Here is a 25845-nt window from a genome sequence, read left to right as displayed (position 1 = left end):
AGCACAAAAGATGCTGTTTATTTTCTCAAGTTGCCCCAAACCGACAGCCTTGAAGCAGGACTCATCTTCCATGTGTGGGCACGTGGTCTCTCAGAGCAGCATTGCTGTTGTTTGTTTGTTTGTTTAGATAATGAAGACTTTACTGATTATAGCGAAGAGCTTTACATTGCAAACCATGTAACAAATGTTAATAATAATCTAATAACCCGAGGCATCCTGGTTCTTTCCCCATGCTGCCATGGCAGCCAGCTGCACCCCACTTACATCTTTCTACTCTCTTCTCCATCACAGCAGCTAAACTCCAAGCCACTGCTCCCAGTACTTCTTCCCTGACTCACATCTTATATTACCAGGGCAACCAGTAGTCCCAGCAGGTACTTCTTGTGAATTAGAAAGAGGCATGTTGCCTGGAAGCATTTAAAACAACAACAACAAACCAAGGCAAGGAGTGTAAGAAATGAACCACAGAGAGAGTGCATTTATTTTCTGAGACCCCAACCTGCTGGCTGGACTTACTGTTTTGATAAATCAAACAATCCACAGTGTTACTGTGGTCCTCAGCCAAAACGAATAAGGAAATCAGGGAGGAAATTCTTGAGTAGCTGTGTTAAGGGGACCACAAAAAGTCACTTCCAGCCTCTGAGAGAAGCTACAAGGCCACTGTTGTCACAGGCCAGAAGTTCAGGAAATCCTTTCAGGCAGATCGGGGGTATTTGAGCAGAGAGTGGGATCACATGAAGGAAAGGAAGAGACCATGTCCAGCAAGGCTAGTTGGGACATTGCTGGACCAGGGCTGTGTCCCTGGGCTTGAAGTTGCTTCTCTCCAAATTCTCTTTTCCTTGTTTGAATGGCATATAGGCATAGACACTAGAAAAAGTCACTGTCGAGAAAAAAGGCTTAGAAAAATGCAACTAAGATGAGACATTAGCCTCCACTTTTTACTTTTTTTTAAGAGACAGGGTCTTGCTCTGCTGACCAGGCTGGAGGCAGTGGTGCTATCATAGCTCACTGAACTTTGGACTCCTGGACTTAAGGGATCCTCCCACCTCAGCCTTCCAAGTAGCCTCTACATTTTATCCAGAAAAATGGAATATATCTTGATTATTCAATAAATTAGGTTTTTGGGTGTTTGTTTTGTTTTGTTTTTTTGAGACAGAGTCTTGCTCTGTCGCCCAGGCTGAAGTGCAGTGGTACAATCTCAGCTCACTGCAACCTCTACCTTCCAGATTCAAGCAATTCTCCTGTCTCAGCCTCCGAGTAGCTGGGATTACAGGCGTGTGCTACCACGCCTGGCTAATTTTTGTATTTTTAGTAAAGAGGAGTTTCACCATGTTGGCCAGGCTGGTTTCAAACCCCTGACCTCAAGTGATCCTCCTGCCTCAGCCTCCCAAAGTGCTGGAATTACAAGTGTAAGCCACCATGCCCCTCCTGCAAATTAAGTATTAATATAGGGTTACCAGTACCAGGCAACTTTAGTTCCTACAAACATTTCCCCAGATAAATTATATAAAAAGAGCATATAAAAGTAAGTTATAGTTGCATATCATTATTGCTCCTCTAATCCCCAGCACATTTAATCCCCAGAATTACAAAATTCTCAAATGTAAAAGCTCTGTACAAACTACTTAGCATCATCTTGAATTGGCTACTCACTTGACTCTTTATTCAGTTTCTTTTCTGGAATGCAGAGGCCTCAGCCTCTGAGATCCCTTTTAGCTGAAACACTCAGATAGTAAGAGGGGCCAGGTTTTCACTGTTGGAGAAGAGAGTTACAACTATAAAAAGGCAAAAAAAATAGATACAATATGTTCTGTGGTGTTGGATTGAGAGACAGAAAGAGAGAGAGAGCATGAGAGTGCTGTGCTAGAAGGGGTGGACCACCTTATATAGGGTGGCCCAGAAAGCTGCTCTGGTTAAGGGAACATCTAAAATAGTGGTTAAGGTAGTGAGAAGTGGCCAGATTGGGGCTATATTTTTAAAATAGAGCTTCCAGGATTTTCTGAGGGATTGGATGTGGGAGAAAGAGAAGAATCAAGGAATAACATCAGGTTTTTAGCTTGAGTAACTGGTACACGGTAGTGCCTTCTACTCAGGAGAACACTGGAAGAGAAACTGGTTTGGGGGAAGGGAATGCTTACTGGACACCCAAGGGAAGACTCTGAGTCAGCGATTCTACATTCAGAAGGAGGGTCGGGCTGGAAATGTGAGTTTGAGAAGCATAGCATATGGGTGGTATTTGGGGCCTAGGACTGAATGAAGCCAATTAAGGGTGAATTCAGCTAAAGAAGAGGAGCTCGGAAGGAAGCTGTGACCCTTCACCACAGAGAGGGCAGAAAGAGGAAGGGGACCCCACAAGGGCACCTGAGTTGAGAGCATCAAGTGAATAAGACAACACTCAGGAGAATACCGTGTCACAGAACCAACTGAAGAAAGTGCATCAAAGGACCTCTGAATTAAGGTGATGGACTGAGCAAGCCCAGTTAATTTTGTTCCGTCCCAAAACCTGACTAGAACTACGCTGGAGACTTTTAAAGACAAAGCCTCAAAGGTCAGAGATGACAGGAGAAGAGATAACAGCAACACAATGTGGAATCCAGAAAGCAACTGAATGAAAGATAATTAACTTAACAATCCTAGAAAGCGAAAATCTAAGCCAGGAGAGGGAAGGTGGAGAACCAACCAATTTATCCAGAAAGAATCCTCAAAAGGCTCAGGAAGCAGCAGCCAAGGTCTCTATGGAATGAGGAGCTAAGGACTATGGAAAAAACTGTTTAGGAAATAATTAAATCCCTAAATCCCCTCTTCCATTATTTGCCCATAGGGAAACACTCTCCACTACCAGGCAGAAGGCTGGAGCTTTGTTTCTGGAGAGGATAAAGCAGAGACATTTGGCATATGTGAGATTGTGGATACTGTTCTGAAAATGTGGATACTGTTCTGAAAACGGGATTAAAGGACTGTACACATACAAAATGCTGAATGCTGAGATTCCCCATCCCTCTTCCGTCGCTGGACTCTGAGAAATCGGCAGGCAGACTTCACTCTCTCCAGGCACAATATTTAAAGACTTCTTTGGGAGAAGCTCAGAGGGAAAGATCTGAAGATTCTGACACAGGAGTTCCGCCAGCAAATGGCCCAGCTAGAAAACCATAGTGAAGCTCAAAGCTTCCAATAGTTCCTTGTTCTAAACTATGAGCATACAACCAGAGATTATATGATGCCCAAGATAAGCCTCTAGTAAGAAAGTGGAAGACGAGAACAAACAAAAAAAAGCAACTTAAAAGAAACAGAAATTATGGAGGGTGAAGAGAACTTTTTAAAATACCATTAATATCCTCAGAGAGAAAATGAAAGCTGTTGTATCCATGAAATAAGAACATGATACTACGAGAAAATGAGAGGACCAGTTCAAGAGTCCACACCCAAATAATAGAGGGTTGAGAAAAAGAAAATAGGTAAAACAATGAACAGGAAGTCAATAACAAAACAATTCAAAAAATTTTTTCTGAGGCAGAAAAGGCCCAGCAAGTGCCAGGATAATGGATGAAAATCAAGGCCCACTCATGAGTTTCATAATCAAGAACACTGAGCACAAAGAGAAGCTCCTACAAGTTTCTGGAAAAAGAAACAGGACTTCAAAAGAGAGCAGAAAATAGAATGGTATCAGGCTTCTTGGCACTAGAAGATAGAAGACACTAAAATAATGACTTCAAAATTTTGAAGGAACATCTTCAACCAAAAACCAACAAACAAGCCTATACCCAAACAAAATACCAATCCAGTGTGAGGATGGAATAAAGCATGCAAGGGTAAGGTCTCAAGTTCTTATTTCTTCCTGTACCTCTCATCTACTCTTTCTCAAGAAGCCCCTCATGGATGCAGTCCACCAAAAATGAGCAGTCCATTACAAAGAAGATTATATGGGATGGAGACCCAATGCAGGAATGAAGCAGCAGGAGTCTCTGGGAGGATGGCAGAGGGAGATGACAGGATAACTGCACTCCAGGTGGAAAAGCAACCCATCTGGACAGGACAGTGTGACACAAGAGTCAGGCACAGTGAGGGATGTCATTGCCAAGCCGTCTGCCTCATGCCACCTCAAATAAATATGAATATATTCAACAAGCTTAACAGCTCTGGAAGAGTCTGGGTGACTAGCTGGACCCTTCAGGCTCAGGCAGATGTTTTGATGTCCTTTGTTCTTCTCTCCTGTCTTCTTGTTGTTGTTGTTGTTTTGTTTTTTGTTTTTTTTTTTTTTTTTTTTTTTTGAGACGTTGTCTCCATCTGTCACCCAGGCTGGAGTGCAGTGGTGCTGTCTTGGCTCACTGCAACTTTCGCCTCCTGAGTTCAAGCAATTCTCCTGCCTCAGCCATCCGAGTAGCTCAGATTACAGGCATATGTCCACATACCCAGCTAATTTTTGTATTTTTAGTAGAGATGGGGTTTCACCATGTTGGCCATGGTTGGCCAGGTTGGTCTCAAACCTCAGGTGATCTGCCCGTCTCAGCCTCCCAAAGTGCTGGGATTTCAGGCGTGAGCCACTGCACTTGGCCAATGCTTTTTAAATTTTTGTAGAGATGGGGGTCCTACTATGTTGCCCAGGCTGGTCTTGAACTCCTGCGTCCAAGTGATTCTCCTGTCTTGGCCTCCCAAAACACTGGGATTATAGACATGAGCCACTATGCCTGGCCTAAGGAAGATGTTCTTAATATTGTAGCTTGTGCTAGCAAGGCTAGGGAACTCATTCCATCTTAAGGTATTTGTTTCCACATTGGTGGTAAATAGTGGTTGTGGGTGAGCTCTAGGGCAGAGTGGGGAAGGGCTAGAACAGGCATGAAGAGAAGGGGCTCAATTCCCTCTCATTCTTTACTCCCTTTAATAGCTCCTCTAGCTCAAAAGCAAGCTCTCCTTTCAGAGCAATCATACATAAACTCAACCTTAATTTATGAGAGAAGAAGGGGCATGAGCTGTTCTCCTGGGCCTGGTTCTTCTCTGCCATGGGATTAGGTGATTGAACTTTAGATGAGCCATATATATCCCCAGCTTTCCTTCCTAGTAAATAGTGCTCCAAGGGAGTGGGACAGGATCCAGCTCGGGTCTTTTGGACTCACAGCCAGCTGGGCCTGGTTTGGTGGACTTTAAACTCCTGAAGATGTCAGCTCCCCAGACCTAGATATGAGAGTCTGGGCAAGGTATGAGAAAATCAAGCAAGGATCCTCCTTTTCCTTTCTGTCCCACACCAAGATGGAAGGGGCTCAAGAAGGCACTTCCATAGGTAGTCAGGTAGTCTTCCTTGAGGTCTTCAGTTCAGTTGCGTTGTTGAGAGCTCCAGTTGCCCCTCCAGAGGCCGCTGGGCTGTTGCCCAGCTCCCCAGAGGCACTCCTTCTGGGGAGGGTGGAATGGAATCCATCTTTCGCTAGTGGGAAGATACGGACAACAGGCACACTGCTGAGATCTCCACTGGTGTGACCTCGTGGCATTCTTCCTGCCTCCTTTGGGAATTTTATTTCACCCCTCAGGAACATAAAGGGCTCCCAACTGCTTGATTCTAAGGAAGGGTGTGGGCTGGGGGGAGGGGGTGGTGTCATTTGAAATCCCTGGAGTCTAGATTTCTGTGTGATGATATCATTTTTTACCCAGTTAGAGATGGATGTACTTGGTCAAAATAAGCAAGTAAACCCAGAAACAGGAAGACAAGAAATCCAGGAAGTAATGAATCTGACCACAGAGAAATGCAGCAGGAATTACAAGGATGATGGCAAAGGGAAATTCAAGGGATACAGCTGGACAGCAGGTCTTGAGTACAACAAGCCAGACAGAAGGAGAAGGAGGCTTAAAGGCCAGACATTACCAAGACAAAAACGGAACTGACGGATTACCTGATGTAACTATCCTGTGAAAATGTACATTGAGAGGCTATTAAAATGAGTGAGGGTGGGGCGCAGTGAGTGGCTCACGCCTATAATCTCAGCACTTTGGGAGGCTGAGGTGGGCAGACTGCTTGAGCCCAGGAGTTTGAGACCAGCCTGGGCAACATGGTGATACCCCATCTCTACAAAAAATACAAAAAATTAGCCAAGCATGGTGGCAGGCACCTGTAGTCCCAGCTACTTAGAAGGCTGAGGTGGGAGGATTTCTTGAGTCTGGGAGGTGGAGGTTGCAGTGAGCTATGATTGGGCCACTGCACTCCAGCCTGGGTGACAGAGTGAGGCCTTGTCTCAAAAAAAAAAAAAAAAAAAAGAGAAAAAACAAAACAAAACAAAGGTGAGGGGAGGGAATTAGCAACAGGATTAAAGAATGTTAAGCACATTTTAAAATAAGACAAGTGTTAATTTGAGGAAAAAGTAGAAAAGGAAGCCATAGTATGGTACAATGCTCAGCTATAAGTAATATTTACATAGGCACAATAATGGGAACAGTGAACATTAATGTAACTATTTTGGAGGATTAGAAAAGGAAGCAGAGGGGATAGTGATTTCAGGGAGCTAAATTTTCATCTGTCATAATAGAAAGCCTTTGATGTCTAAAAATTGATATTTTGAGATATATTAATCACTCTTTTATATTACATTATACTGCTGGATTTGATTTGCTAATAATTTTGCTAAGGGTTTTTTACCTAAATTCTTGAGTAATATTCATCTGTCATTTTCTTTTCTAGAAATGTCTGTCTGATTTTGGCATCAGCATACAGTGGCCTCATAAAATGATTTGGGAAATGTTCCTTCTCGTATTTTCTGAAAGAGTTTGGGTAGGGTTACTATTATTTCTTCCTTATATGTTTGATAGAATGCATCCATCAAATATTTTAATAATAGAACCTAAGGTAGCACTACTATAAGGAAAAATATATATATAAATCCATATCTTTGGTGAGAAAGTAAATTGGTTCCATTTGGCAAAATGTACAACTCAAGAGTACCACTTTGAGAACTTTTAAAGGAAAATTACAAAAGAAGAAAAATCTATTTGTAGGAAAATTTTATACCAGAATCATTATCAAACCAAACACTGAAAATGACCTCAGTATCCAACCAGAGAGGAATGGTGAGACATAATAAACTTAATGTAATATTTTATAGTCATTGACAATAGATCTAAAGATTATAATGCAACATATATAGAAAATGCATAGAAAAGAATATTAAGCAAAGAATAGAATTGAGGGGAAAAACAGCCATCTCATCACAGAACACAGAGAATGTGGTGCTTCATTTGGAAAAGCTTGGCTGCCTTCACCGTCTTCAGGCTTGCAGACACAGACACTCAATTTTGTCAGCACACCAAGACAGTATCCATTTCAAAGGGGCGAGTGAACATTAAACAAATTAACTAACCTGACATACAAAACTAGAGTGCCATCATATTCACCCATGCCCAAATTCTGAGTACTAGCTCATGCTTTCTTTGTAGACAATTTCATAAAGTCAAGTTATAATCAGAATGATGAGCAAAGAATTTGGATGAGGGAAAGTTGGCAATTTGACTGGTTATTGCTGTTAAACTGAGAGTGCTTAACTGCATCCATCTGCACATCAGGAAGAATTTATCATTAGATAAAACACAGAGTCAATCAAATCTTACAAGCCTAGCAGTCATTCTGTCTCTTTAAGGTTGCTTTACATATCTCTGCCCTGATGCATTATGTGTTCGTTTCACAAAATAACTTTCAGAGAGCAATCTCTGTCTCTCCAAGTTTTTAGGGGAGGCTGTATTTTGACCCTAATGTCCTAATAACAAAATTGGACAGAGAGAAATGTAAACGACTACTGTATGAAAGTGAAGACATCAAACCAATTTTTAGAAATTCTTCAGAAATGTGAAATTCTTCCGAGATGATGAAGAAATAACATGTATCTCTTTCTAGCATTCTCAATTACAGAAGTCATTCTTTCCACTGCTGTTTGTCTAATATTTGTGACACACATCATCAAACTAGTTGGCATTCATCAAGACTTCATTTCTACACAAGGCTATCACAAAGATGGGAAGGGCTGGGGGTCTGGCCAAACTCTTGTAAAAAAAAAGAATATATTACTAGGAATTTATCCTAAAGAAATATTTATGAAAATGGTTGTTCACTGTAGCATGGTTAGTAATAGAAAATAACTGGAAACAATCTAAATATTTATCAACAGGAGATTGAACTAAGAAATCATGGTATATTCATACAATGGAATTCTATATAGCCATTTTTAAAATATAAAGGTAGATATGTACAGATAGGGAGAAAGCTTCAGAGTACATTTTTAAAAAATGCAGCCTGGTGTGGTGGCAGACACCTGTAGTCCCAGCTACTCAGGAGGCTGGAACAGGAGGATCGCTTGAGCCAAGAGTTAAGGTTTAGCCTGAGCAGCATAGCAACAAGACCCTGTTTCTAAAATTAACTAATTTATTTAACTAAATAAAAAACAAAATAAATGCAGAACAGTATGTAAAGCTATTGATTTTATTCATTTCAATTTTTTTTTTTTTTTTTTTTTTGAGATGGAGTTTTGCTCTTGTCACCCAGGCTGGAATGCAGTGGCGCTATCTCAGCTTACTGCCACCTCCGCCTCCCAGATGCAAGCAGTTCTCCTGCCTCAGCCTCCTGAGTAGCTAGGATTACAGGCGCCCACCACAATGCCAAGCTAATTTTTGTATTTTTAGTAGAGACGGGGTTTCACCATGTTGACCAGGCTGGTCTTGAATTCCTGACCTTAAGTGATCCGCCTACCTCGGCCTCCCAAAGTGCTGGGATTACAGGTGTGAGCCACCACCCCCAGCCCTTCATTTCAATGTCTGTGTTGCTTTAAAAATTTGCAACAAACAACATATCATTTTTAATCTATAAAAGATAATATTTCTGGAATTTCATTGTCAGAAACTGAAAACTTGCAGTAATGTACATTACCCAGGAGATGTTCCTTGAACAAACTATGTTATTCAGAGAAGGAACTGGTGGTAATTAAATCTGTGCAGGAAAGAATCAATGAAGTCTTATGTCTGGCTGAACATACAAGTAGGCAGAAAAATGAGGAGAAAATATCCAAACCAGTTATTTGTAAAACTTTGACACAGGGAGATCAATCATTTATAGAATAATAGATTCAAAGCTTTTTAAGTTCTATATAAGACAAGAAATGGTTGTGATTGGGGACAATTATAAAAACATAAACCTAAGCACTGGGAATTATAATTGACATGTATTCATGTTACTGTAACAGGATACATATCTTGTGGTGTAAACTTGCTTGTGTTAGTAGCAACATGAAGTTGGATCTTCTCCAAAAACTTTCCAAGGGAGTACCAGAAGTTACAAGCATGTTAACAAGAAGATAAATTAGTATCCATTTCAGGTTCAAATGAGAAGTCTTTGAGTCTGATTTGGCAAGAATTATTTTTAATAATTAAACATTAAAACATTACTATAGTAATAAATTAAACTTGAAAAATATAAAAGCACAAATAAAATGAAAAATATCAATAACAATCATAACTAATCACTAGTAATGTTCAGATTTATTACTTTTTTCCCATCTACATATAAATTCTATGAAAATGAAATGATATGTATTTTTATTATAGTATAATTTTTTTCATTTGACAAGCACTCATGAACTTTTTCCTATGTCAATATATGTTTTATCTATTAATATAAGCATTATTCTTAATGGGTCCACTGTATTCTATCATAAAACTTTATCATAATTTACTTAACTAATTCTCTATTGTTGGATATTTCAGTTGATGGCAATTTTTTCTTTATAAACAATACTTTAAAATATCCCATAACAATAAATACTTTTGTAACTAAGTTTTTGCACATATATTCAAATATTTTCTTATGGTAAATCATTCAAAGTAGACTTGCTGGGTTTAAGATAATGCCTCTAAGACTTTTAATATCATACATTGATTGCCAAATTGCCTTCTGGACAGGTTGCTCTAGCAGTGTACTTTATAATCTCTTTTGACAATATTAGGCTTTAGAAATTTTAAATCAAAGTAACTTTTAAAATGAAAATCCAAACGTTGTTATGATTATTCTTCTTTAAAATCATTTTGTAACTATCAATTTATTGGTTTGCTAATTCAGTCATTTTACAAGTACTGAGTATGTACCAAGTGCCAAATATGCAGCTAGAAGACACTGAGAATACACAGGTGAGGAAGGCCCAGCTCTTGCCCTTGAGGATTGTATAGTTTACTGGGCAAATGGGATATGTAAATAAATTATCCCAGAAGATGTTATAGAGGCCAGTGTGCTGGCGGGCATCATAAAGGAGTCATATGTGAGCTGTAAGGACAGCAGGAGTTTTCCAGGCAGAGTAGACGAAGTAGGGAAACCCATGCTTGCTAAGCAAACAGCATGTCCTGAACCCTAGAATGCAAGCAATTTAGTAGGACGGGCCATGTATTATGGGCAAATGGTGGGGAGTGGGGTGGTAGAGTAAGATCTCGTATCTCATGCTGGGGGCATTTCCCCATACCAGTAAGCTTTGGGGAGCTATTAAAGGATTCTGTGTAGAGGGTGGCATGCTCAACTTTGTATTTTAGAAATCTGTACTTAGAAATATAAGAAGTGATCACAGGGCATTCTGAGGGTGAGTATACTAACCTAAGGGGACCCCACCTGGCACCAAGCAGGCTGGTAAGCCAACCTGGCAACACCAGCATCAGTAGCTTATCCTTTGTTGATATTGTCTAATAGATCAAATATGAAACTGAAAGATAACCGAAGTCTTCTGACCCCTAGGGTACTTGATCACCAATTCATAGCATTATACAGCTAGAAGTCCCCTTAAACTTTACCTAGTCCTAAACTCTCATTTTTACAGGTGAAGACACCTGTAAGCAATTTGCCCAAGGTCACACAGATAATGCTAACTCACCTTTACTGTGAATGTGCTTTCAAAATTTTATTTTATAGTATGATGTCTCTAAATTTAAAAGTTTTCATATGATGATAGACTGGATAAAGAAAATGTGGTACATACATACCATGGAATACTATGCAGCCAGAAAAAGGAATGAGATCATGTCCTTTGCAGGGACATGGATGGAGCTGGAAGCTGTTATCCTCAGCAAACTAATGCAGGAACAGAAAACCAAACACCACATGTTCTCACTTATAAGTGGGAGCTGAACAATAAGAACATATGGGCCGGGCGCGGTGGCTCAAGCCTGTAATCCCAGCACTTTGGGAGGCCGAGGCGGGTGGATCACAAGGTCAGGAGATCGAGACCATCCTGGCTAACATGGTGAAACCCCCTCTCTACTAAGAAATACAAAAAACTAGCTGGGCGAGGTGGCAGGCGCCTGTAGTCCCAGCTACTCGGGAGGCTGAGGCAGGAGAATGGCGTGAACCCGGGAGGCGGAGCTTGCAGTGAGCTGAGATCCCGCCACTGCACTCCAGTCTGGGCGACAGAGTGAGACTCCGCCTCAAAAAAAAAAAAAAGAACATATGGACCCTTGGAGGGGAACAATGCACACTGAGGCCTGTCGGGGCTGATTTCCTTAAGGAAATCTTATATTTGGCAAACCATAGCATTTTACCATTTGGAAATGACGTTGCTTCTAATTAACCACACATTTACCTATAGATCTTTCTGTTTTCTCTCACTCCCATATTAAAACACCTAGATGAAGAGTGTGTGGGAGCTGGAATCCAGTCTTCTCACCCTGCAAAAGGCTGCCCTCAACTGCAGGAAGGGACCCCTCCTCCTTTTTTCTTTTTCTCGGACAAAGCCTCTGTCTGTTCACCAAGTATTCTTCCAATGCATGCAAAGATGTTGCATATGCTAGAGAGAGATGTGTGGTAAGATCAGCTGAGCCCCCGGAGTCACTCCCACCCTTCCCAGTTACAGTCACAACACAATTGTTTTTCACCTATGCTTGCTTCAGTTGGGTTTTTGTCACTTGAAACCAAAGAAATCCTGAGTAATACAGCAGACTAGACACCCAGATTGTTTCTGATGAAATACTATGTTTGTTTTAGTCTCAAACTTCCTAGTAGCCATTGCTTTTGGAATCTTCCTTTCAATCTCCAAGCCCTTCTACCTCCCTGGTCAGGCACAGACTAACTAATATCCTTCCTTTTCTTAGAGACTGAGATCACTTCTATGCAGAGATAGTTTCAATCTAATGATGCTTCTGCTGGTTTCTTCATTAAAATGACTATTTATTATCTCTTTTGTTAACATGTTTGGTAATTTTTCTGCTGTCCACTTCAGCAGCAGAGTATATTGTACAAACACTGGCTATTTTTACCTAGTCTTTTTTTTTTTTTTTTTTTTAGACGGAGTCTCGCTCTGTCGCCCAGGCTAGAGTGCAATGGCGCAATCTCGGCTCACTGCAACCTCCGCCTCCCGGGTTCAAGTGATTCTCATGCCTCAGCCTCCCGACTAGCTGAGATTACAGGCACCCACCACCATGCCAAGCTAATATTTGTGTTTTTAGTAGAGATGGGGTTTCACTATGTTGGCCAGGCTGGTCTTGAGCTCCTGACCTCAGATGATCCACCCATCTCAGCCTCCCAAAGTGCTGGGATTACAGGCATGAGCCACCGCCCCTGGCCTTACCTAGTCTTAAAAAGAGTCATTGCCACTTTTCACTGACAAATCCCAGTGTGTCTTTGTTTTGTTTGTAAGGGATGGATCACTCACCCTCTTTGGTATCTGTCCAACTCATGGAGAACTGTGTGGTCACAATATTCAAACACCAGGTGAAGCCTCCGTTTCCTCCTGAAGACTTCCAGGAGGTTGACAAGGTTGGGATGCTTGAGTTGCTGAAAACACAAAAAAACAAGGTACTAAATTTGACTTGTGAAAGACAGCTTTCTCTAATCTTGATCCAATAAAAAGTAAGTTGTTTGTCCTTTAAGAGTTTCATTCTTGGATTGAAGGAGGCTGTAAACAGTGTCATCTGACCACTCTTTACAAGCTATTTCTTTTTTTTTTTTTTGAGACGGAGTCTTGCTCTGTCACCCGAGCTGGAGTGCAGTGGCCGGATCTCAGCTCACTGCAAGCTCTGCCTCCTGGGTTCACGCCATTCTCCTGCCTCAGCCTCCTGAGTAGCTGGGACTACAGGTGCCCGCCACCTCGTCCGGCTAGTTTTTTGTATTTTTAGTAGAGACGGGGTTTCACCGTGTTAGCCAGGATGGTCTCAATCTCCTGACCTCGTGATCCACCTGTCTCGGCCTCCCAAAGTGCTGGGATTACAGGCTTGAGCCACTGCGCCTGGCCTTTACAAGCTATTTTTCAGTAGCTTGTAAGTGAAAGATGATTATAACTCAGGTGGTTGGTAAGGGCAAAGAGAGGTATAAGAAGGCTGGAAAATAAAAAAGAATGAAGACAGATGGGAGATGGTAATACAAACTCAGCTTTCAAGGTTCAGATCAAATGTCCCTTCCTAGGGTCTCCATTAATCTCCTCAAACTGGTTCAGTGCCTTGTATGTCTAAAAGCCCCCCTGAAGTATGACTCTTTCAGAATTACTAAGTAATTAATAAATAATATGTAATCCTTAGTAATTATTGTTCGGTTAATTGTTTAATGTCCTCTGGTATCAATAGCTACCATAGATAAATTCAATAGAATATACGAACGACGGCATCAGGGTCTACGTTCTTTTGTTTATCAAAATTGTGGTGTTGTACTTCCAGCGCCAGGCCCTGTACATAACAGGCATTCCGTCATTATTTACTCTCCAATCTGATGTGCCTGAAAATGTGTGTCTAGGGGAAAAAAAAAAAAGTCCAGGAGTGAATGTGAGCTTTGGCAGAGATAAATCTTGTACCTAGCTTCCTGGCCCTTTCTGGACATAATCCTATCAGAAACTCTACAACTAGGCACTGGTCTCTTTTTTTCCACAGATGAAAATAAGAGACTTTCACTAACAAAGACAAAAAAAGTCACAGGAAAACATATCAATCATGGAGTCCCTTCTGCAGTGCCCATTCACTATCAGATCACAATTACAGTCCATTTTACCTACTGTTGTATGGTTTAACAGTTGGTGGATTGCTCCTCTTTTTCCAAATATTCTTTGATAGTGCCACCAGATAATTTTTCATAAGAATTTTACAATCAAGTGTTGCTTTATCGCATTAAGTTTCCCCCGTTAACTCCCCATTCCTTCCTCCCCCTTGTCCCTGCCAAACACCATTCCACTTCCTATTTCTTTCTTTATTTATTTATTTTGAGACAGAGTCTCACTCTATTGCCCAGGCTGGAGTGTAGTGGCAAGATCTCAGCTCACTGCAAACTCCGCCTCCCGGGTTCAAGAGATTCTCTTGCCTCAGCTTCCTGAATAGCTGGGACTACAGGTGCATACCACCACGTCCAGCTCATTTTGTACTTTGAATAGAGACAGGGTTTTGCCATGTTGGCCAGGCTGGTCTCGAACTCCTGACCTCAGGTGACCCACCTACCTCAGCTTCCCAAAGTGCTGGAATTACAGACTTGAGCCATCGCGCCCGGCCATGAGCCACCACGCCCAGCCTCCACTTTCTGATTTTTGACTAGGTACCTCCTACAGGTGGAATGATAAGAGTAGTGTGTGTGTGTGTGTGTGTGTGTGTGTGTGTGTGTGTGAGAGAGAGATTGGCTTATTTCACTTAACGTTATGTCCTCAAGGCTCACCCAGGTGGTAGCAAGGTTGAGCATGAATAATATCCCATTGTATGAATATACCACATTTTGTTTATCCATCCATCTTTTGATCTATGGCCATGGGTTGCTTCCACCTTTGAGCTATTGTGAATAATGCTGCTGTGAGCATGAATGTACAAATATGTTTTTGAGACTCTACTTTCAATTCTTTTGGTTGTAGGAATGAGCCAGGCATATGTTTTGTTTTGTTTTGTTTCACCTACGTTCCCCAGGTGATTCAATGTGTATCGGAGGTGTTAATCACAGACAAGCAGGCACTCCGTAAGTAATAAAAGGTAGAAGGAGGAAAATGGAAGTTCTTGAACTGCATGCTATAGCACATTTGTGTGGGCAGTGACAATAAAAGCAGCCTGCAAGGAGATACTAAAGAAGACAGTTCTTTTTTCTTTCCTCATTTTCTCTGTAAAATCCCTCTGTATTTTCAAGACGTGAAATTCCTGCTCCAGATATTATACTTGATGAACAAGTATAAAACATTCAAGACATTTCTAAAGCCCATTCTTAGTCCATTTGTGCTGCTATAACAAAATACCTGAGACCGGGTAATTTATAAAGAACAGAATTTTTTTTCTTACAGTTCCACATGCTGGGAAATCCAAGTTTCAGGTGCTGGCATTGGTGTCTGCTGAGGGCTGCTCTCTGCTTCCAAAATGGCACCTTGTTGCTGTGTCCTCACATGTCAAAAGGCAGAAGGGCAAGAGAACACCCCCCTCAACCTTGAGCTCTTTATAGGGGTGCTAATCCCATTCATAAGGGCTCTGCCTCCCAACGGCCACACCTCTTAGTACAGTTGTACTGGGGGTAAAGTTTCAACATGAGTTTTGGAGGGGGCACCACCACCATTGAAACAGAGCAGCCCATTAATCACCTTTGGATCTTAGAACTGAGGGCGCTCCAAGTTATAAAATGCCACATTTGTTATCATACCTGAAAACCCTTAGCCTGAACTAACATTCTCCAAACACAGTAGAATATAACTAATTACTGTCTTAAACCTCTGAACTGGATTGATTAAGACCTCTCAAACAGAGAGCAAACAACCAGGTTAAAAGGGGCTAAATGCTAACTTTATGACAGACTTCGCAGAAAGCAGAGGATTTCTTTCAGACTGAAAAATAATCATCCTTAGGCTTTACTTTCATTTTCACACTATTTGCTCCCTTGACAGGATGTGATATTGAGGCCAAGACTTGGAATCCTAGAATTCTCTTTCCATTTTGCACATTCCATATTTAGTCCTCATGTCTCCAGCCGGCTCTTCTAACAAAAGTAGAAATGCATCAATTCTACCCAAACAAATCCCTGGACCTTCTCTGGATGCCAAGGCGGGTGCCTCCCACTTGCCACGTCCAATCCTGCAGTGATCACAGCAGGGCGCTGCTGCCCCAGGACGAGGCCCAAAGGTCCTCTCCATTTGGCCTCTGCTTACCTCTCCAGCCTCATCGCTTGTAACTTCCTTCTAGACCTACTTCCTAGAAGGCTCACGTTCCCTCTCATTTCAGGACGTGTTCAGTTTCCTATCTCTAAAGCACTCCCTACCTCCAGATGTTACTTTCTCTGTTCAGCTTCCTCTGCCCCACCCTGACACAGCTGGGATGCACTGCAAGAGCTATGACCTTGGCACCCAAGCAAGGAGTAGCACTGTGCCAGTAAAGGACACTGTCACAGCCATATCCATTTGTCTGAATGGGACCAGTAACCATTATATTGCACCCATCTTGCTATGCTACTATACATCTTTTGAAAACCAAAGTTCTTAGCCAGGCGTGGTTACTCACATCTGTAATCCCAGCACTTTGGGGGTCAAGGCAGGCAGATGCCTGAGCTTAGAAGTTCAAGACCAGCCTGGGCAACGTGGTGAAACTCTGTCTCTACTAAAACTACAAAAATTAGCTGGTCGTGGCGGCACACACCTGTAATCCCAGCTACTCAGGAGACTGAGGCATGAGAATCACTTGAACCCAGGAAGCAGTGGTTGCCGTGAGCCCAGATTGTGCCACTGCACTCCAGCCTGGGCAACAGAGCAAAACTCTGTCTCGAAAATAAAATAAAATAAAATAAAATAAAATAAAATAAAAAATAAATAAATCTGTCTATTTAAAAAAGGAAGGAAAACTGAGTTTCTGATAACTGCATTATTAAATATTCAAATAACACGTAGGTTCTTTCCAATTTTTCGCTATCATAAATAAGGTTTTGATAAACAACTTATTAGCTGGTTGCCTCACTTGGACCAAGTTAGTTAAGTTCCCTAGGCCTCAGTTTTCCATCTGTAAGAGAAGTGCAAGGGCTGTAGTGCCCATTTCACACAGGCACATACAACAGGGTCAGGTAAATATTAACCTCTCTATAAACGTTAATTATTGATATTGTTACCTTTGGGTTAAATTTATTTTTATTTAGAATGATTTTTCTCTATTCATTTTATTCAACAATTATTTATAGATCTTAAGGTGCATATGGCACTGTGTTAGCCCTAAGGACATAAAGACAAATAAAGCAAGTACTGCCCCTACCTGCCTGGGGCTTAGAACCTAGGAAAGGAGAGAGATGTTGGAGAAGTCATTACAGATATGATAAATGTTATAAAAATGAGGTAAAGAGTACCTGGTTTGAGGGTGAGGTGTGGTTCAGGGAAAATCTCTTTGAGGAAGTGGCCATTAAGTTAATGACTCATTAACTGAAAATGACCTGAAGTTAACTGGACACCATCTAGAGCCCCAGAAATATAGCTTTATGGCTCTAACTAGATACAGTCAAATTGCTTTCCAAAAGGATTGTGCATATTTACCCCTTGGCCAGGAGAAAGTCTTTTTACCATATATAGCCAGCTTTAAGGAGCATATAGACAATTTAAGGCTTGTGATATATATTGCCAAATTGCTTCCTTTGAGGGATTACAGTGCCTCTGGCAACACAGGAAGGTGTAACTTGTCTCTCTCATCTTCCTCCATGAGACTGTCTTCAAACAATTGCAAACAGCTGATAACTTATCTCTCAACCTGTTTTTAGAATAATTTTAATATAGAAAGATGATCATTAATACTAAATCCTAACTAGGGGTTATACATATTAAATTCTAAATATTTTTAAATGAATTATTAACTTTCACTGGGTTGCCAGGATTCCAGGTGACCTGAAAATACTCCAGAGCAGCAGATATGAGGTCTGGCATAGCACCCTTATGAAGCCAGTCCCCGTCCGGCTGTGTTCATACATTCAACAAATATCCCTAGAGCACTGTGATGGTTAATACTGAGTACCAACTTCATTGGATTGAAGGATGCAAAGTACTGTTTCTGGGTGTGTCTGTGAGGGTGTTGCCAAAGGAGATTAACAGTTGAGTCAGTGGACTGGGAGAGGCAGACCCACCCTCAATCTGGGTGGGCACCATCTAATCAGCTGCCAGTACAGCTAGAATAATGCAGGCAGAAGTTGGAAGGACTTGACTTGCTGAGTCTTCTGGCTTTTATCCTTCTACCATGCTGGATGCTTCCTGCTTCGAACATTAGACTCCAAGTTCTTCAGCTTTTGGACTCTTGGATTTATACAGTGGTTTGCCATGGGCTCTCCGGTCTTTGGCCTCAGACAGAAGGCTACACTGATGGCTTCCCTACTTTTGAGGTTTTGGGACTCGGACTGGCTTCCCCGCTCCTCAGCTTGCAGACGGCCTGTTGTGGGACTTCATCTTGTGATCGTGTGAGCCAATTCTTCTAATAAGCTCCCCTTCATATATACATTTATCCTGTTAGTTCTGTCCCTCTCAAGAACCCTGACTAATATAAGCACCTATTCTGCATCAGGCATTGGTGAATGAGACAGAGGACTCAGGCATTAAACAAAGAAGTGCCATAAATAATCTATGAAATTAGGCTGTCTCAGAGAAACTGGCCCTGAGGAAGTGACCTTGAGCTGAGTCTAGAGGGTAAAGGTCTGACCAGACCAAGGGCAGGGGTGGTGGTAAAGGCACGGATGGCAGCTTTCCAGGCAGTGACTGGCCCTGAGCCAGGAGAGAACTTGGGTCACTTCAGCAACTGAAAGACAGTGTGGCTGGTGGGTGAAGCTCATGGAATCAAGGCCAGCCAGACAGTCAGAAGGCAGATCCTACAGGGCCTTGCAGGCCCTGCCAAGCAATTCACACTGTATCCTAGTGCGATGTGAAGCCACTAGAAGGAATTTCAGCAAGATGATACCATGGGGCTCTTAAAAGCTCCCTACGGCAGCAGGAGAATAGAATGGCTTGGAGGAGGCGAAATGGATGAAGTGGCTGTTGATAGCTGAGATTGTGGTGACTTGGAGCAGAGCAGAGGCAGGGGAGTTGGTGAGAACCTTTGTCTTAAGATGTATTTTGTCCTCAGAATAATCAGGATGTGGTGATCGGCTGGAGGTGAGGGACAGGGGAGAAGGAAGTGTCAAAAATGACACAAAGGTTTACACACTGGGGTAGATGGTGACGCCATCCCAGAGAGGGGGAGTGAGACTGGGGGAAAGAAGTCACTAGTTTATCTCATTGAATTGGTGGGGGATCTGAGACACCAAAGTGGAGTTGTTATGTCAGCCAGAGTCTGAGCTGAAGATAAAAGCCAGGGAGTCCGCATGTGTGTAAGCGAAGCCATACACACAGGGAGGAGATTGCCCCGGAGGAGCGAGAGTGAGATGAGAAAGCCGTCTAAAGAACCCTCCCACCTAGATGTGTGGTTGATGAGGAGGAAACACAAAAGGGGAAAGGGAAGAAGGCCCCTTAAGATAAGAGAGAAGACAGCAGAGCAGGCTCTGTGGGGGCATCATGGGAGGAGGAAGTGGTCAGTGTTGACAGAAGCTGCTGAAAGTTCAGATGGAAACAGAGGGCTGAGAGGTACCTGGTGGGCTTCCCTGGGTTGGGGTCGACTGACCTTACTGGAAACAGTATCAGTGCAGTGGTGAGACCAGAAGCCAGATTATGTGGACTTAACATCTCAAACTTCCTTACTTCTCTCTCTCTGTTGACCCCACTGACCTCAGGGGTAGAACTCAAAGGGACACCTCCGATCCTCAAACCAGTCTGCAGCGAATAGCTGGAGATGTCCATCATAGCCCCAGCATGTGAATGTTTGCATTCACAAGGGTTTGGATATTTCTGCTTCAATGCTGAATGAAGTTCTTTAGGGACATACAAAGGAATTAGATGAGAAGAACCAAGCAACATGATGGACAAACTGTTTACAGGCTTACCCAACATGTTCACAGTACATACAAGTAAACTTAATAGACAGAACAGATTACATTACCATATATACCACAAAGATGTCTGGGGCTCATTTAATGGCAATTCCTTCCTATGTACAAGTCTGTGAAGCCAAAGCCTCAGGTCTGGGGCGTCTGTGCTGGGCTAATCTTGAAGCTCTTGGTGCTCCTTACCAGGCCAGTATCACTGTCCTTCAGCTATGCTCTATCTAGAAGCACGGGCCTTCTCAGACCCAGATTTACTTTCTCATGTACAAAAGTTTCCACTTTTGCTGCTGCTATTTTATTTTAGTCTTCCTTTTATTTTCTCTTTGTGTTTTTAAAAAAATTTTTAATTATTATTACTTTTTTGAAACAGGGTCTCACTCTGTCACCCAGGTGGGAATGCAATCACAGCTCATGGCAGCCTCGAACTCCCCGGCTCAAGTGATCCTCCTGCCTCAGCCTCCCAAGTAGCCGGGACTACAGATGAGTACAACTATGCCCAGCTAGTTTTTAAAATTTTGTGTAGTGACAGGGTTTTGCTATGTTGCCCTGGCCGATCTCAAAATCCTGGGCTCAAGCCATCTGCCCACCTCGTCCTCCCAAAATGCTGGGATTACAGATGTCAGCCACTGCGCCCAGTCTGTTTATTATTTTCTGAGACAGGGTCTTTCTCTGTTACCTAGGCTGGAGTACAGTGGCGTGATCGTGGCTCCCTGAAGCCTCAAATTCCAGTATCAAGTGATCCTCTTCCCTCAGCCTCCTCAGGAGCTGGGATTACACGTACACATCATCATAACAAGCTAGTTTTTTGTTTTTTTTTAAATTTTTTTTTGAGACAGTGTCTCACTATGTTGCCTAGGCTGACCTCAAATTCCTGGGCTCAAGCGATCCTCTCACCCTAGCCTCCCAAAGTGCTGGGATTGTGGGCGTAAACCACTGTACCCAGCCTTCTCTCTGTATTTCAAATACTGATGTTCCACATTATGTTGCCAAGTCAAGTATTTTCTGCGACACTAAAAAAAAATACTTCATTTTTCTGAGGTTGAATTTAGCCAGAGCCCTGCCTGGTTTCCCTGCAGAGCTGAGAATGCTACATATCCGACTTGGGCAGCTGTCTCTGTCATCAGCCCTTTGTCTTCACTGGACACCCATCTGTTCTGATAAGTTCAGACCCTCCATCTTCTAAGGTTAATTGCTTGGCCTGTTTAGCCCACAAGATTTTGAAGAATTTTGTGCTAGTTGCCAACTTTTTTTTTTTTTTTTTTTTTTAGATGGAGTCTCACTCTGTCACCCAGGCTGGAGTGCAGTGGCGCAATCTCGGCTCACCACAACCTCCACCTCCCGGGCTCAAGCAATGCTCATGCCTCAGCCTCCCAAGCAGCTGGGATTACAGATGTGCACCACCATGCCCGGGTAATTTTTGTATATTTAGTAGAGACAGGGTTTCACCATATTGGCCAGGCTGGTCCCAAACTCTTGACCTCAAGTTATCTGCCCACCTTGGCCTCCCAAAGTGCTGAGATTATAGGTGTGAGCCACTGCACCCGGCCACTACTCTTAACCAGGAAATGTTACTTTAAAATCCTAGTTACCAGGAGTCTCTTGCAAATGCTGGAGATTAGCAGGTCTAGGCCTGTAGACTCTGTGGCACTAATGAGCTAGGGCTGAGAGCGGCTGTTCACTTTAGACAAGGCTTGTATGCTTTAGTTCACCACAGTTCCCACCACTCCCTATTGCTCCCTGATCATGAAGCCAAGTGAGAGTTGCTCTTTATCATCACTCTTGCATTACTGACTTTCTTATACTAGAGTTAAAAGTGAAATATTTGTGATATTTATTGTGATGAATATTAAAAGTGAAATAAAACGAGTTAAAAGTGAAATATTTAATATGTCCATGTTTCTATCAAAAGTGGAAAAATGTACAAGCAATAGAGGCATATTTAATTTTTTGTTGTTCTTTTAAAACTTTATTGTAAATTGTAAACTTATTGTAAATATATAATTTATAATTATATATAATACACACACACACACACACACACACACACATATATATATATATATAGTTGCTCTGTTGCCCAGGCTGGCGTGCAGTGGCACGATCTCGGCTCACTGCAACCTCAGCCTCCTGGGTTCAAGCAATTCTCCTGCCTCAGCCTCCTGAGTAGCTGGGATTATAGGCACCAGCCACCACCCCCAACTAATTTCTGTATTTTTAGTAGAGACAGGGTTTCACCATGTTGGCCAGGCTAGTCTCAAACTCCTGACCTCAAGTGATCCGCCCACCCCAGCCTCCCAAAGTGCTGGGATTACAGGCATGAGCCACCATGCCTGGCTGATTATATATGTTTATGGGGTTCAAATTAATGTTAGGATTTATGACTATAATGTGGAATAATTAAACCTAGCTAATTAACATATATCCATCACTTCAAATACTTACCTTTTTTTGTGTGTGTGTGGTGAGAACATTTGAAATCTAGTCTTTTGGTAATCTTTTTTTTCTTTGAGACAGAGTCTTGCTCTGTCACCCAGGCTGGAGTGCAGTGGCACGACCTTGGCTCACTCCAACCTCTGCCTCCTGGGTTCAAGTGATTTTCCTGCCTCAGCCTCCCAAGTAGTTGGGATTACAGGTGCCTGCCACCATGCCTGACTAGGTTTTGCATTTTTAGTAGAGATGGAGTTTCACTATGTTGGCCAGGTTGGCCTCAAGCTCCTGACCTCAGGTGAGCCACCTGCCTCAGCTTCCCACAGTGCTAGGATTATAGGTGTGAGCCCCTGCACTCGGCCTCTCAGCAATTTTGAAGTGTACAATACATAATGAACAACTATATTCACCATGTTGTGCAACAGATCTTGGAAATGAAACTTATTCCTCTTGTCTAAGATTTTGTACCCTTCGACCATCATCTCTCCATTCTCCTCCTCCCCTAGCCTCTGTAACCACCATTCTACTCTCTGCTTCTAAGAATGTATTAGGCTGTTCTCGCATTGCTATAAATACCTGAGACTGGGTAATTTATAGGGAAAGAGGTTTAATTAGCTTATGGTTCTGCAGGCTTTACAGGGCTGGCATCTGCTTAGCTTCTAGGGAGGCCTCAGGAAGCTTATAATCATGGCAAACGGTGAGGGGGGGCAGGCATGTCACATGGCAAAACCAAGAACAAGGGAGAGAGGGAATTGGTGGTGAGGCACACCTATTTAAATGACCAGATCTCACAAGAACTCACTGTCACAAAGACAACACCAAGTAATGAGGGATCTGCTCCCATGACCTAAACACCTTCCACTGGGCCCCATCTCCAGCACTGGGGATTATAATTCAACATGAGATTTAGGTGGAGACAAATATCCAAACTATATCAATGAGTTCACTTGTTTCAGATTTCCACATATAAGTGAGAACATGCGCATTTATCTTTCTGTGACTGGCTTACTTCACTTAGCAGCATAATGTTCCCCAATTTCATCCATGTTGTCACAAATGTCAGAATTTTCTCCTTTTTTAAGGCTGAATAGTACTCTATTGTGTATATATACTATATTTTCTTTATCTATGCATCCACTGATGGCCACTTAGGTTAATTTTATGACTTGACTATTGTGAACAGTGTGGCAATGAACATGGAAGTGCAGACATTTCAAATTTCAATCTTTTGGATAAATACTCAGAAGTGGGATTGCTGGACCATATGGTAATTCTATTTTCAGTTTTCTGAGGAATCTCCATACAGTTTTCCATAATTTACATTCCCATCAACAACTTTAAAGGTTTCCTTTTATCCACATCCTCACCAACACCTATCTTACATCTTTTTTAATCACAGCCATTCTGACAGGTGTGTGATGATATATCATTGTGATTTACATTTGCATTTCCCTAATGATTAGAAATGTTGAGCATTTTTCCATATATCTGTTGGCCATTTGTACGTCCTCTTTTGAGAAATGTCCATTCAGATCCCAGGCTCATTTTTTCCCCTCTTTTAGAGACAGTGATGGCACCAGTGGCCCATCTGGAGCAGCTGCTGCCATGATGCCGGCTGCAGTGGGGGAGACGCAGCCATGGCTGTGTGCTCCCTGGAGCTGGCAGGAGCTGGGAACAGATGGGAGCCTTAGGTTGGAGGAGCAGGAGCCCCACCCTCCCAGGCGCAGCTGCAGCCACCCAGCCATGGCTGCAGACCTGGGCATCTTTGCACACTTGGGGTCTGGGAGGCACCCCTGCCCCTGCAGGCTCAGAAGTTCCATGCCTGCTCCGACTGCCTGACCTCTCCCCACTCCTGGTGCCCGCTCCAATTTCAGAGCAAAGTTATGGCCAAGCCCAGGGACTGTCATGACCCGGCCAGGTGTGAGCATGCTGAGGGACATGCTGACATGCCAGCCCCCTGCTGCCTCAGACCTCTCTGGACTTTGGGCACCACCGAGCACAGGATGGAGACCAAGGGAGGGGAACATCTAGTTTTTGAGCTGTTTGAGTATATTATATGTTTTGGGTATTTTGGTTTTGTTTTGTTTTTGAGATGGAGTCTCACTCTGTTGCTCAGGCTGGAGTGCAATGGAGAGATCTCGGCTCACTGCAAGCCTTGCCTCCTGGCTGGGTTCAAACAATTCTTGTGCCTCAGCCTCCTGAATATTTGAGATTACAGGTGTGCACCACCACACCTGGCTAATTTATCTATTTTTAGCAGAGACAGAGTTTTGCCATGTTGGCCAGGCTGGTCTCAAACTCCTGACCTCAGGTCATCTGCCTGCCTCAGCTTCCCAAAGCGCTGGGATTATTGGCGTGAGCCACCACACCCAGCCCGAGTTCATTATATATTTTGGATACATATAACCCTTTATCAGGAGTAGGGCTTGCAAATAGTTTCTCCTAATCCATAGGTTGTCTCTTCACAGTGTTGTTTTCTTTACTGTGCAAAAACTTTTTAGTTTCATGTAATCCCAATTGTCCATTTTTGCTTTTGTTGCCTATGCTTTTGGGGTCAAATTTAAAAAAATCACTGCCCAGACCAATGTTGTGTAATTTTCCCCCTATGTTTTCTTCTAGAAGTTTTACAGTTTAAGTCTTTAATCTATTGGGTTGATTTTTGTATATGGTGTGAGATAATGGTCCATTTTCATTGTTCTGCATGTGGACATCCAGTTTTCCCAACATCATTTATTGAAGAAACTATGCTTTTCCCATTGTGTATTCTTGATGCTTCTGTCACAATTGAGCATTCAGGTGTGGGTTCATTTCTGGGCTCTCCATTCTGTTCCACTGGTCAATGTGTCTACTTTTTTTTTTTTTTTGCCAGTACCATACTGTTCTAATTACTATATTTTTATAAAATAGTTTGAAATCAGGTAGTGTGATGGCTCCAGCTTTGTTCATTTTTCTCATGATAGCTTTAGCTATATGGGACATTTTGTGGTTACGTATGAATATTAGCATTGTTTTTTCTATTTCAATGGAAAATAACATTGGAATTTTGATCAAGATTGCATTGAAACTGTAGATTGCTTTGGGTAGTATGGACATTTTAATAATATTAATTCACTATGTTAAAAAAAATCACTATAAACAATGCCAAAAGACAAATAATTGGGAAATATTTGTTAAAGTTACAACAAAGGGTTATATTCCTAATATTACAAAGAAGTTTTATTTATGGATTGTTAAGAAAAAGATAGCCAGGCATGGTGGTTCATGCCTGTAATCCCAGCACTTCAGGAGGCCGAGGTGGGGAGATCATGAGGTCAGGAGATGGAGACCATCCTGGCTAACGAGACAGTGAAACCCCGTCTCTACTAAAAAATACAAAAAATTAGCTGGGTGTGGTGGTGGGCGCCTGTAGTCCCAGCTATTCGGGAGGCTGAGGCAGGAGGCTGGCGTGAACCCAGGAGGCAGAGCTTGCAGTGAGCCAAGATTGCACCACTGCACAGCCTGGGCGACAGAGCAAGACTCTGTCTAAAAAAGGAGAGGAGAGGAGAGGAGAGGAG

At 42.4% G+C, this 25845-nt stretch overlaps 1 protein-coding gene across 2 annotated transcripts in view; it reads right to left on the bottom strand.

Moving 5' to 3' along the window:
- CDKL1 (cyclin dependent kinase like 1) overlaps positions 1-25845 on the bottom strand; it is a 65799-nt gene that overhangs the window by 15816 nt on the left and 24138 nt on the right. For both annotated transcript variants that reach the window (XM_023222628.3, XM_023222627.2), the window contains exon 3: positions 12648-12769. In XM_023222628.3, coding sequence (XP_023078396.2) covers positions 12648-12769 — 122 coding nt within the window. The remainder of the gene's footprint in view (positions 1-12647; positions 12770-25845) is intronic.

Source organism: Piliocolobus tephrosceles, chromosome 6, assembly GCF_002776525.5.
Source record: "Piliocolobus tephrosceles isolate RC106 chromosome 6, ASM277652v3, whole genome shotgun sequence".
NCBI lineage: Eukaryota > Metazoa > Chordata > Mammalia > Primates > Cercopithecidae > Piliocolobus > Piliocolobus tephrosceles.
Note: the sequence above shows the minus strand (reverse complement) of the source record. Positions and strands in the feature narration are given on the sequence as shown.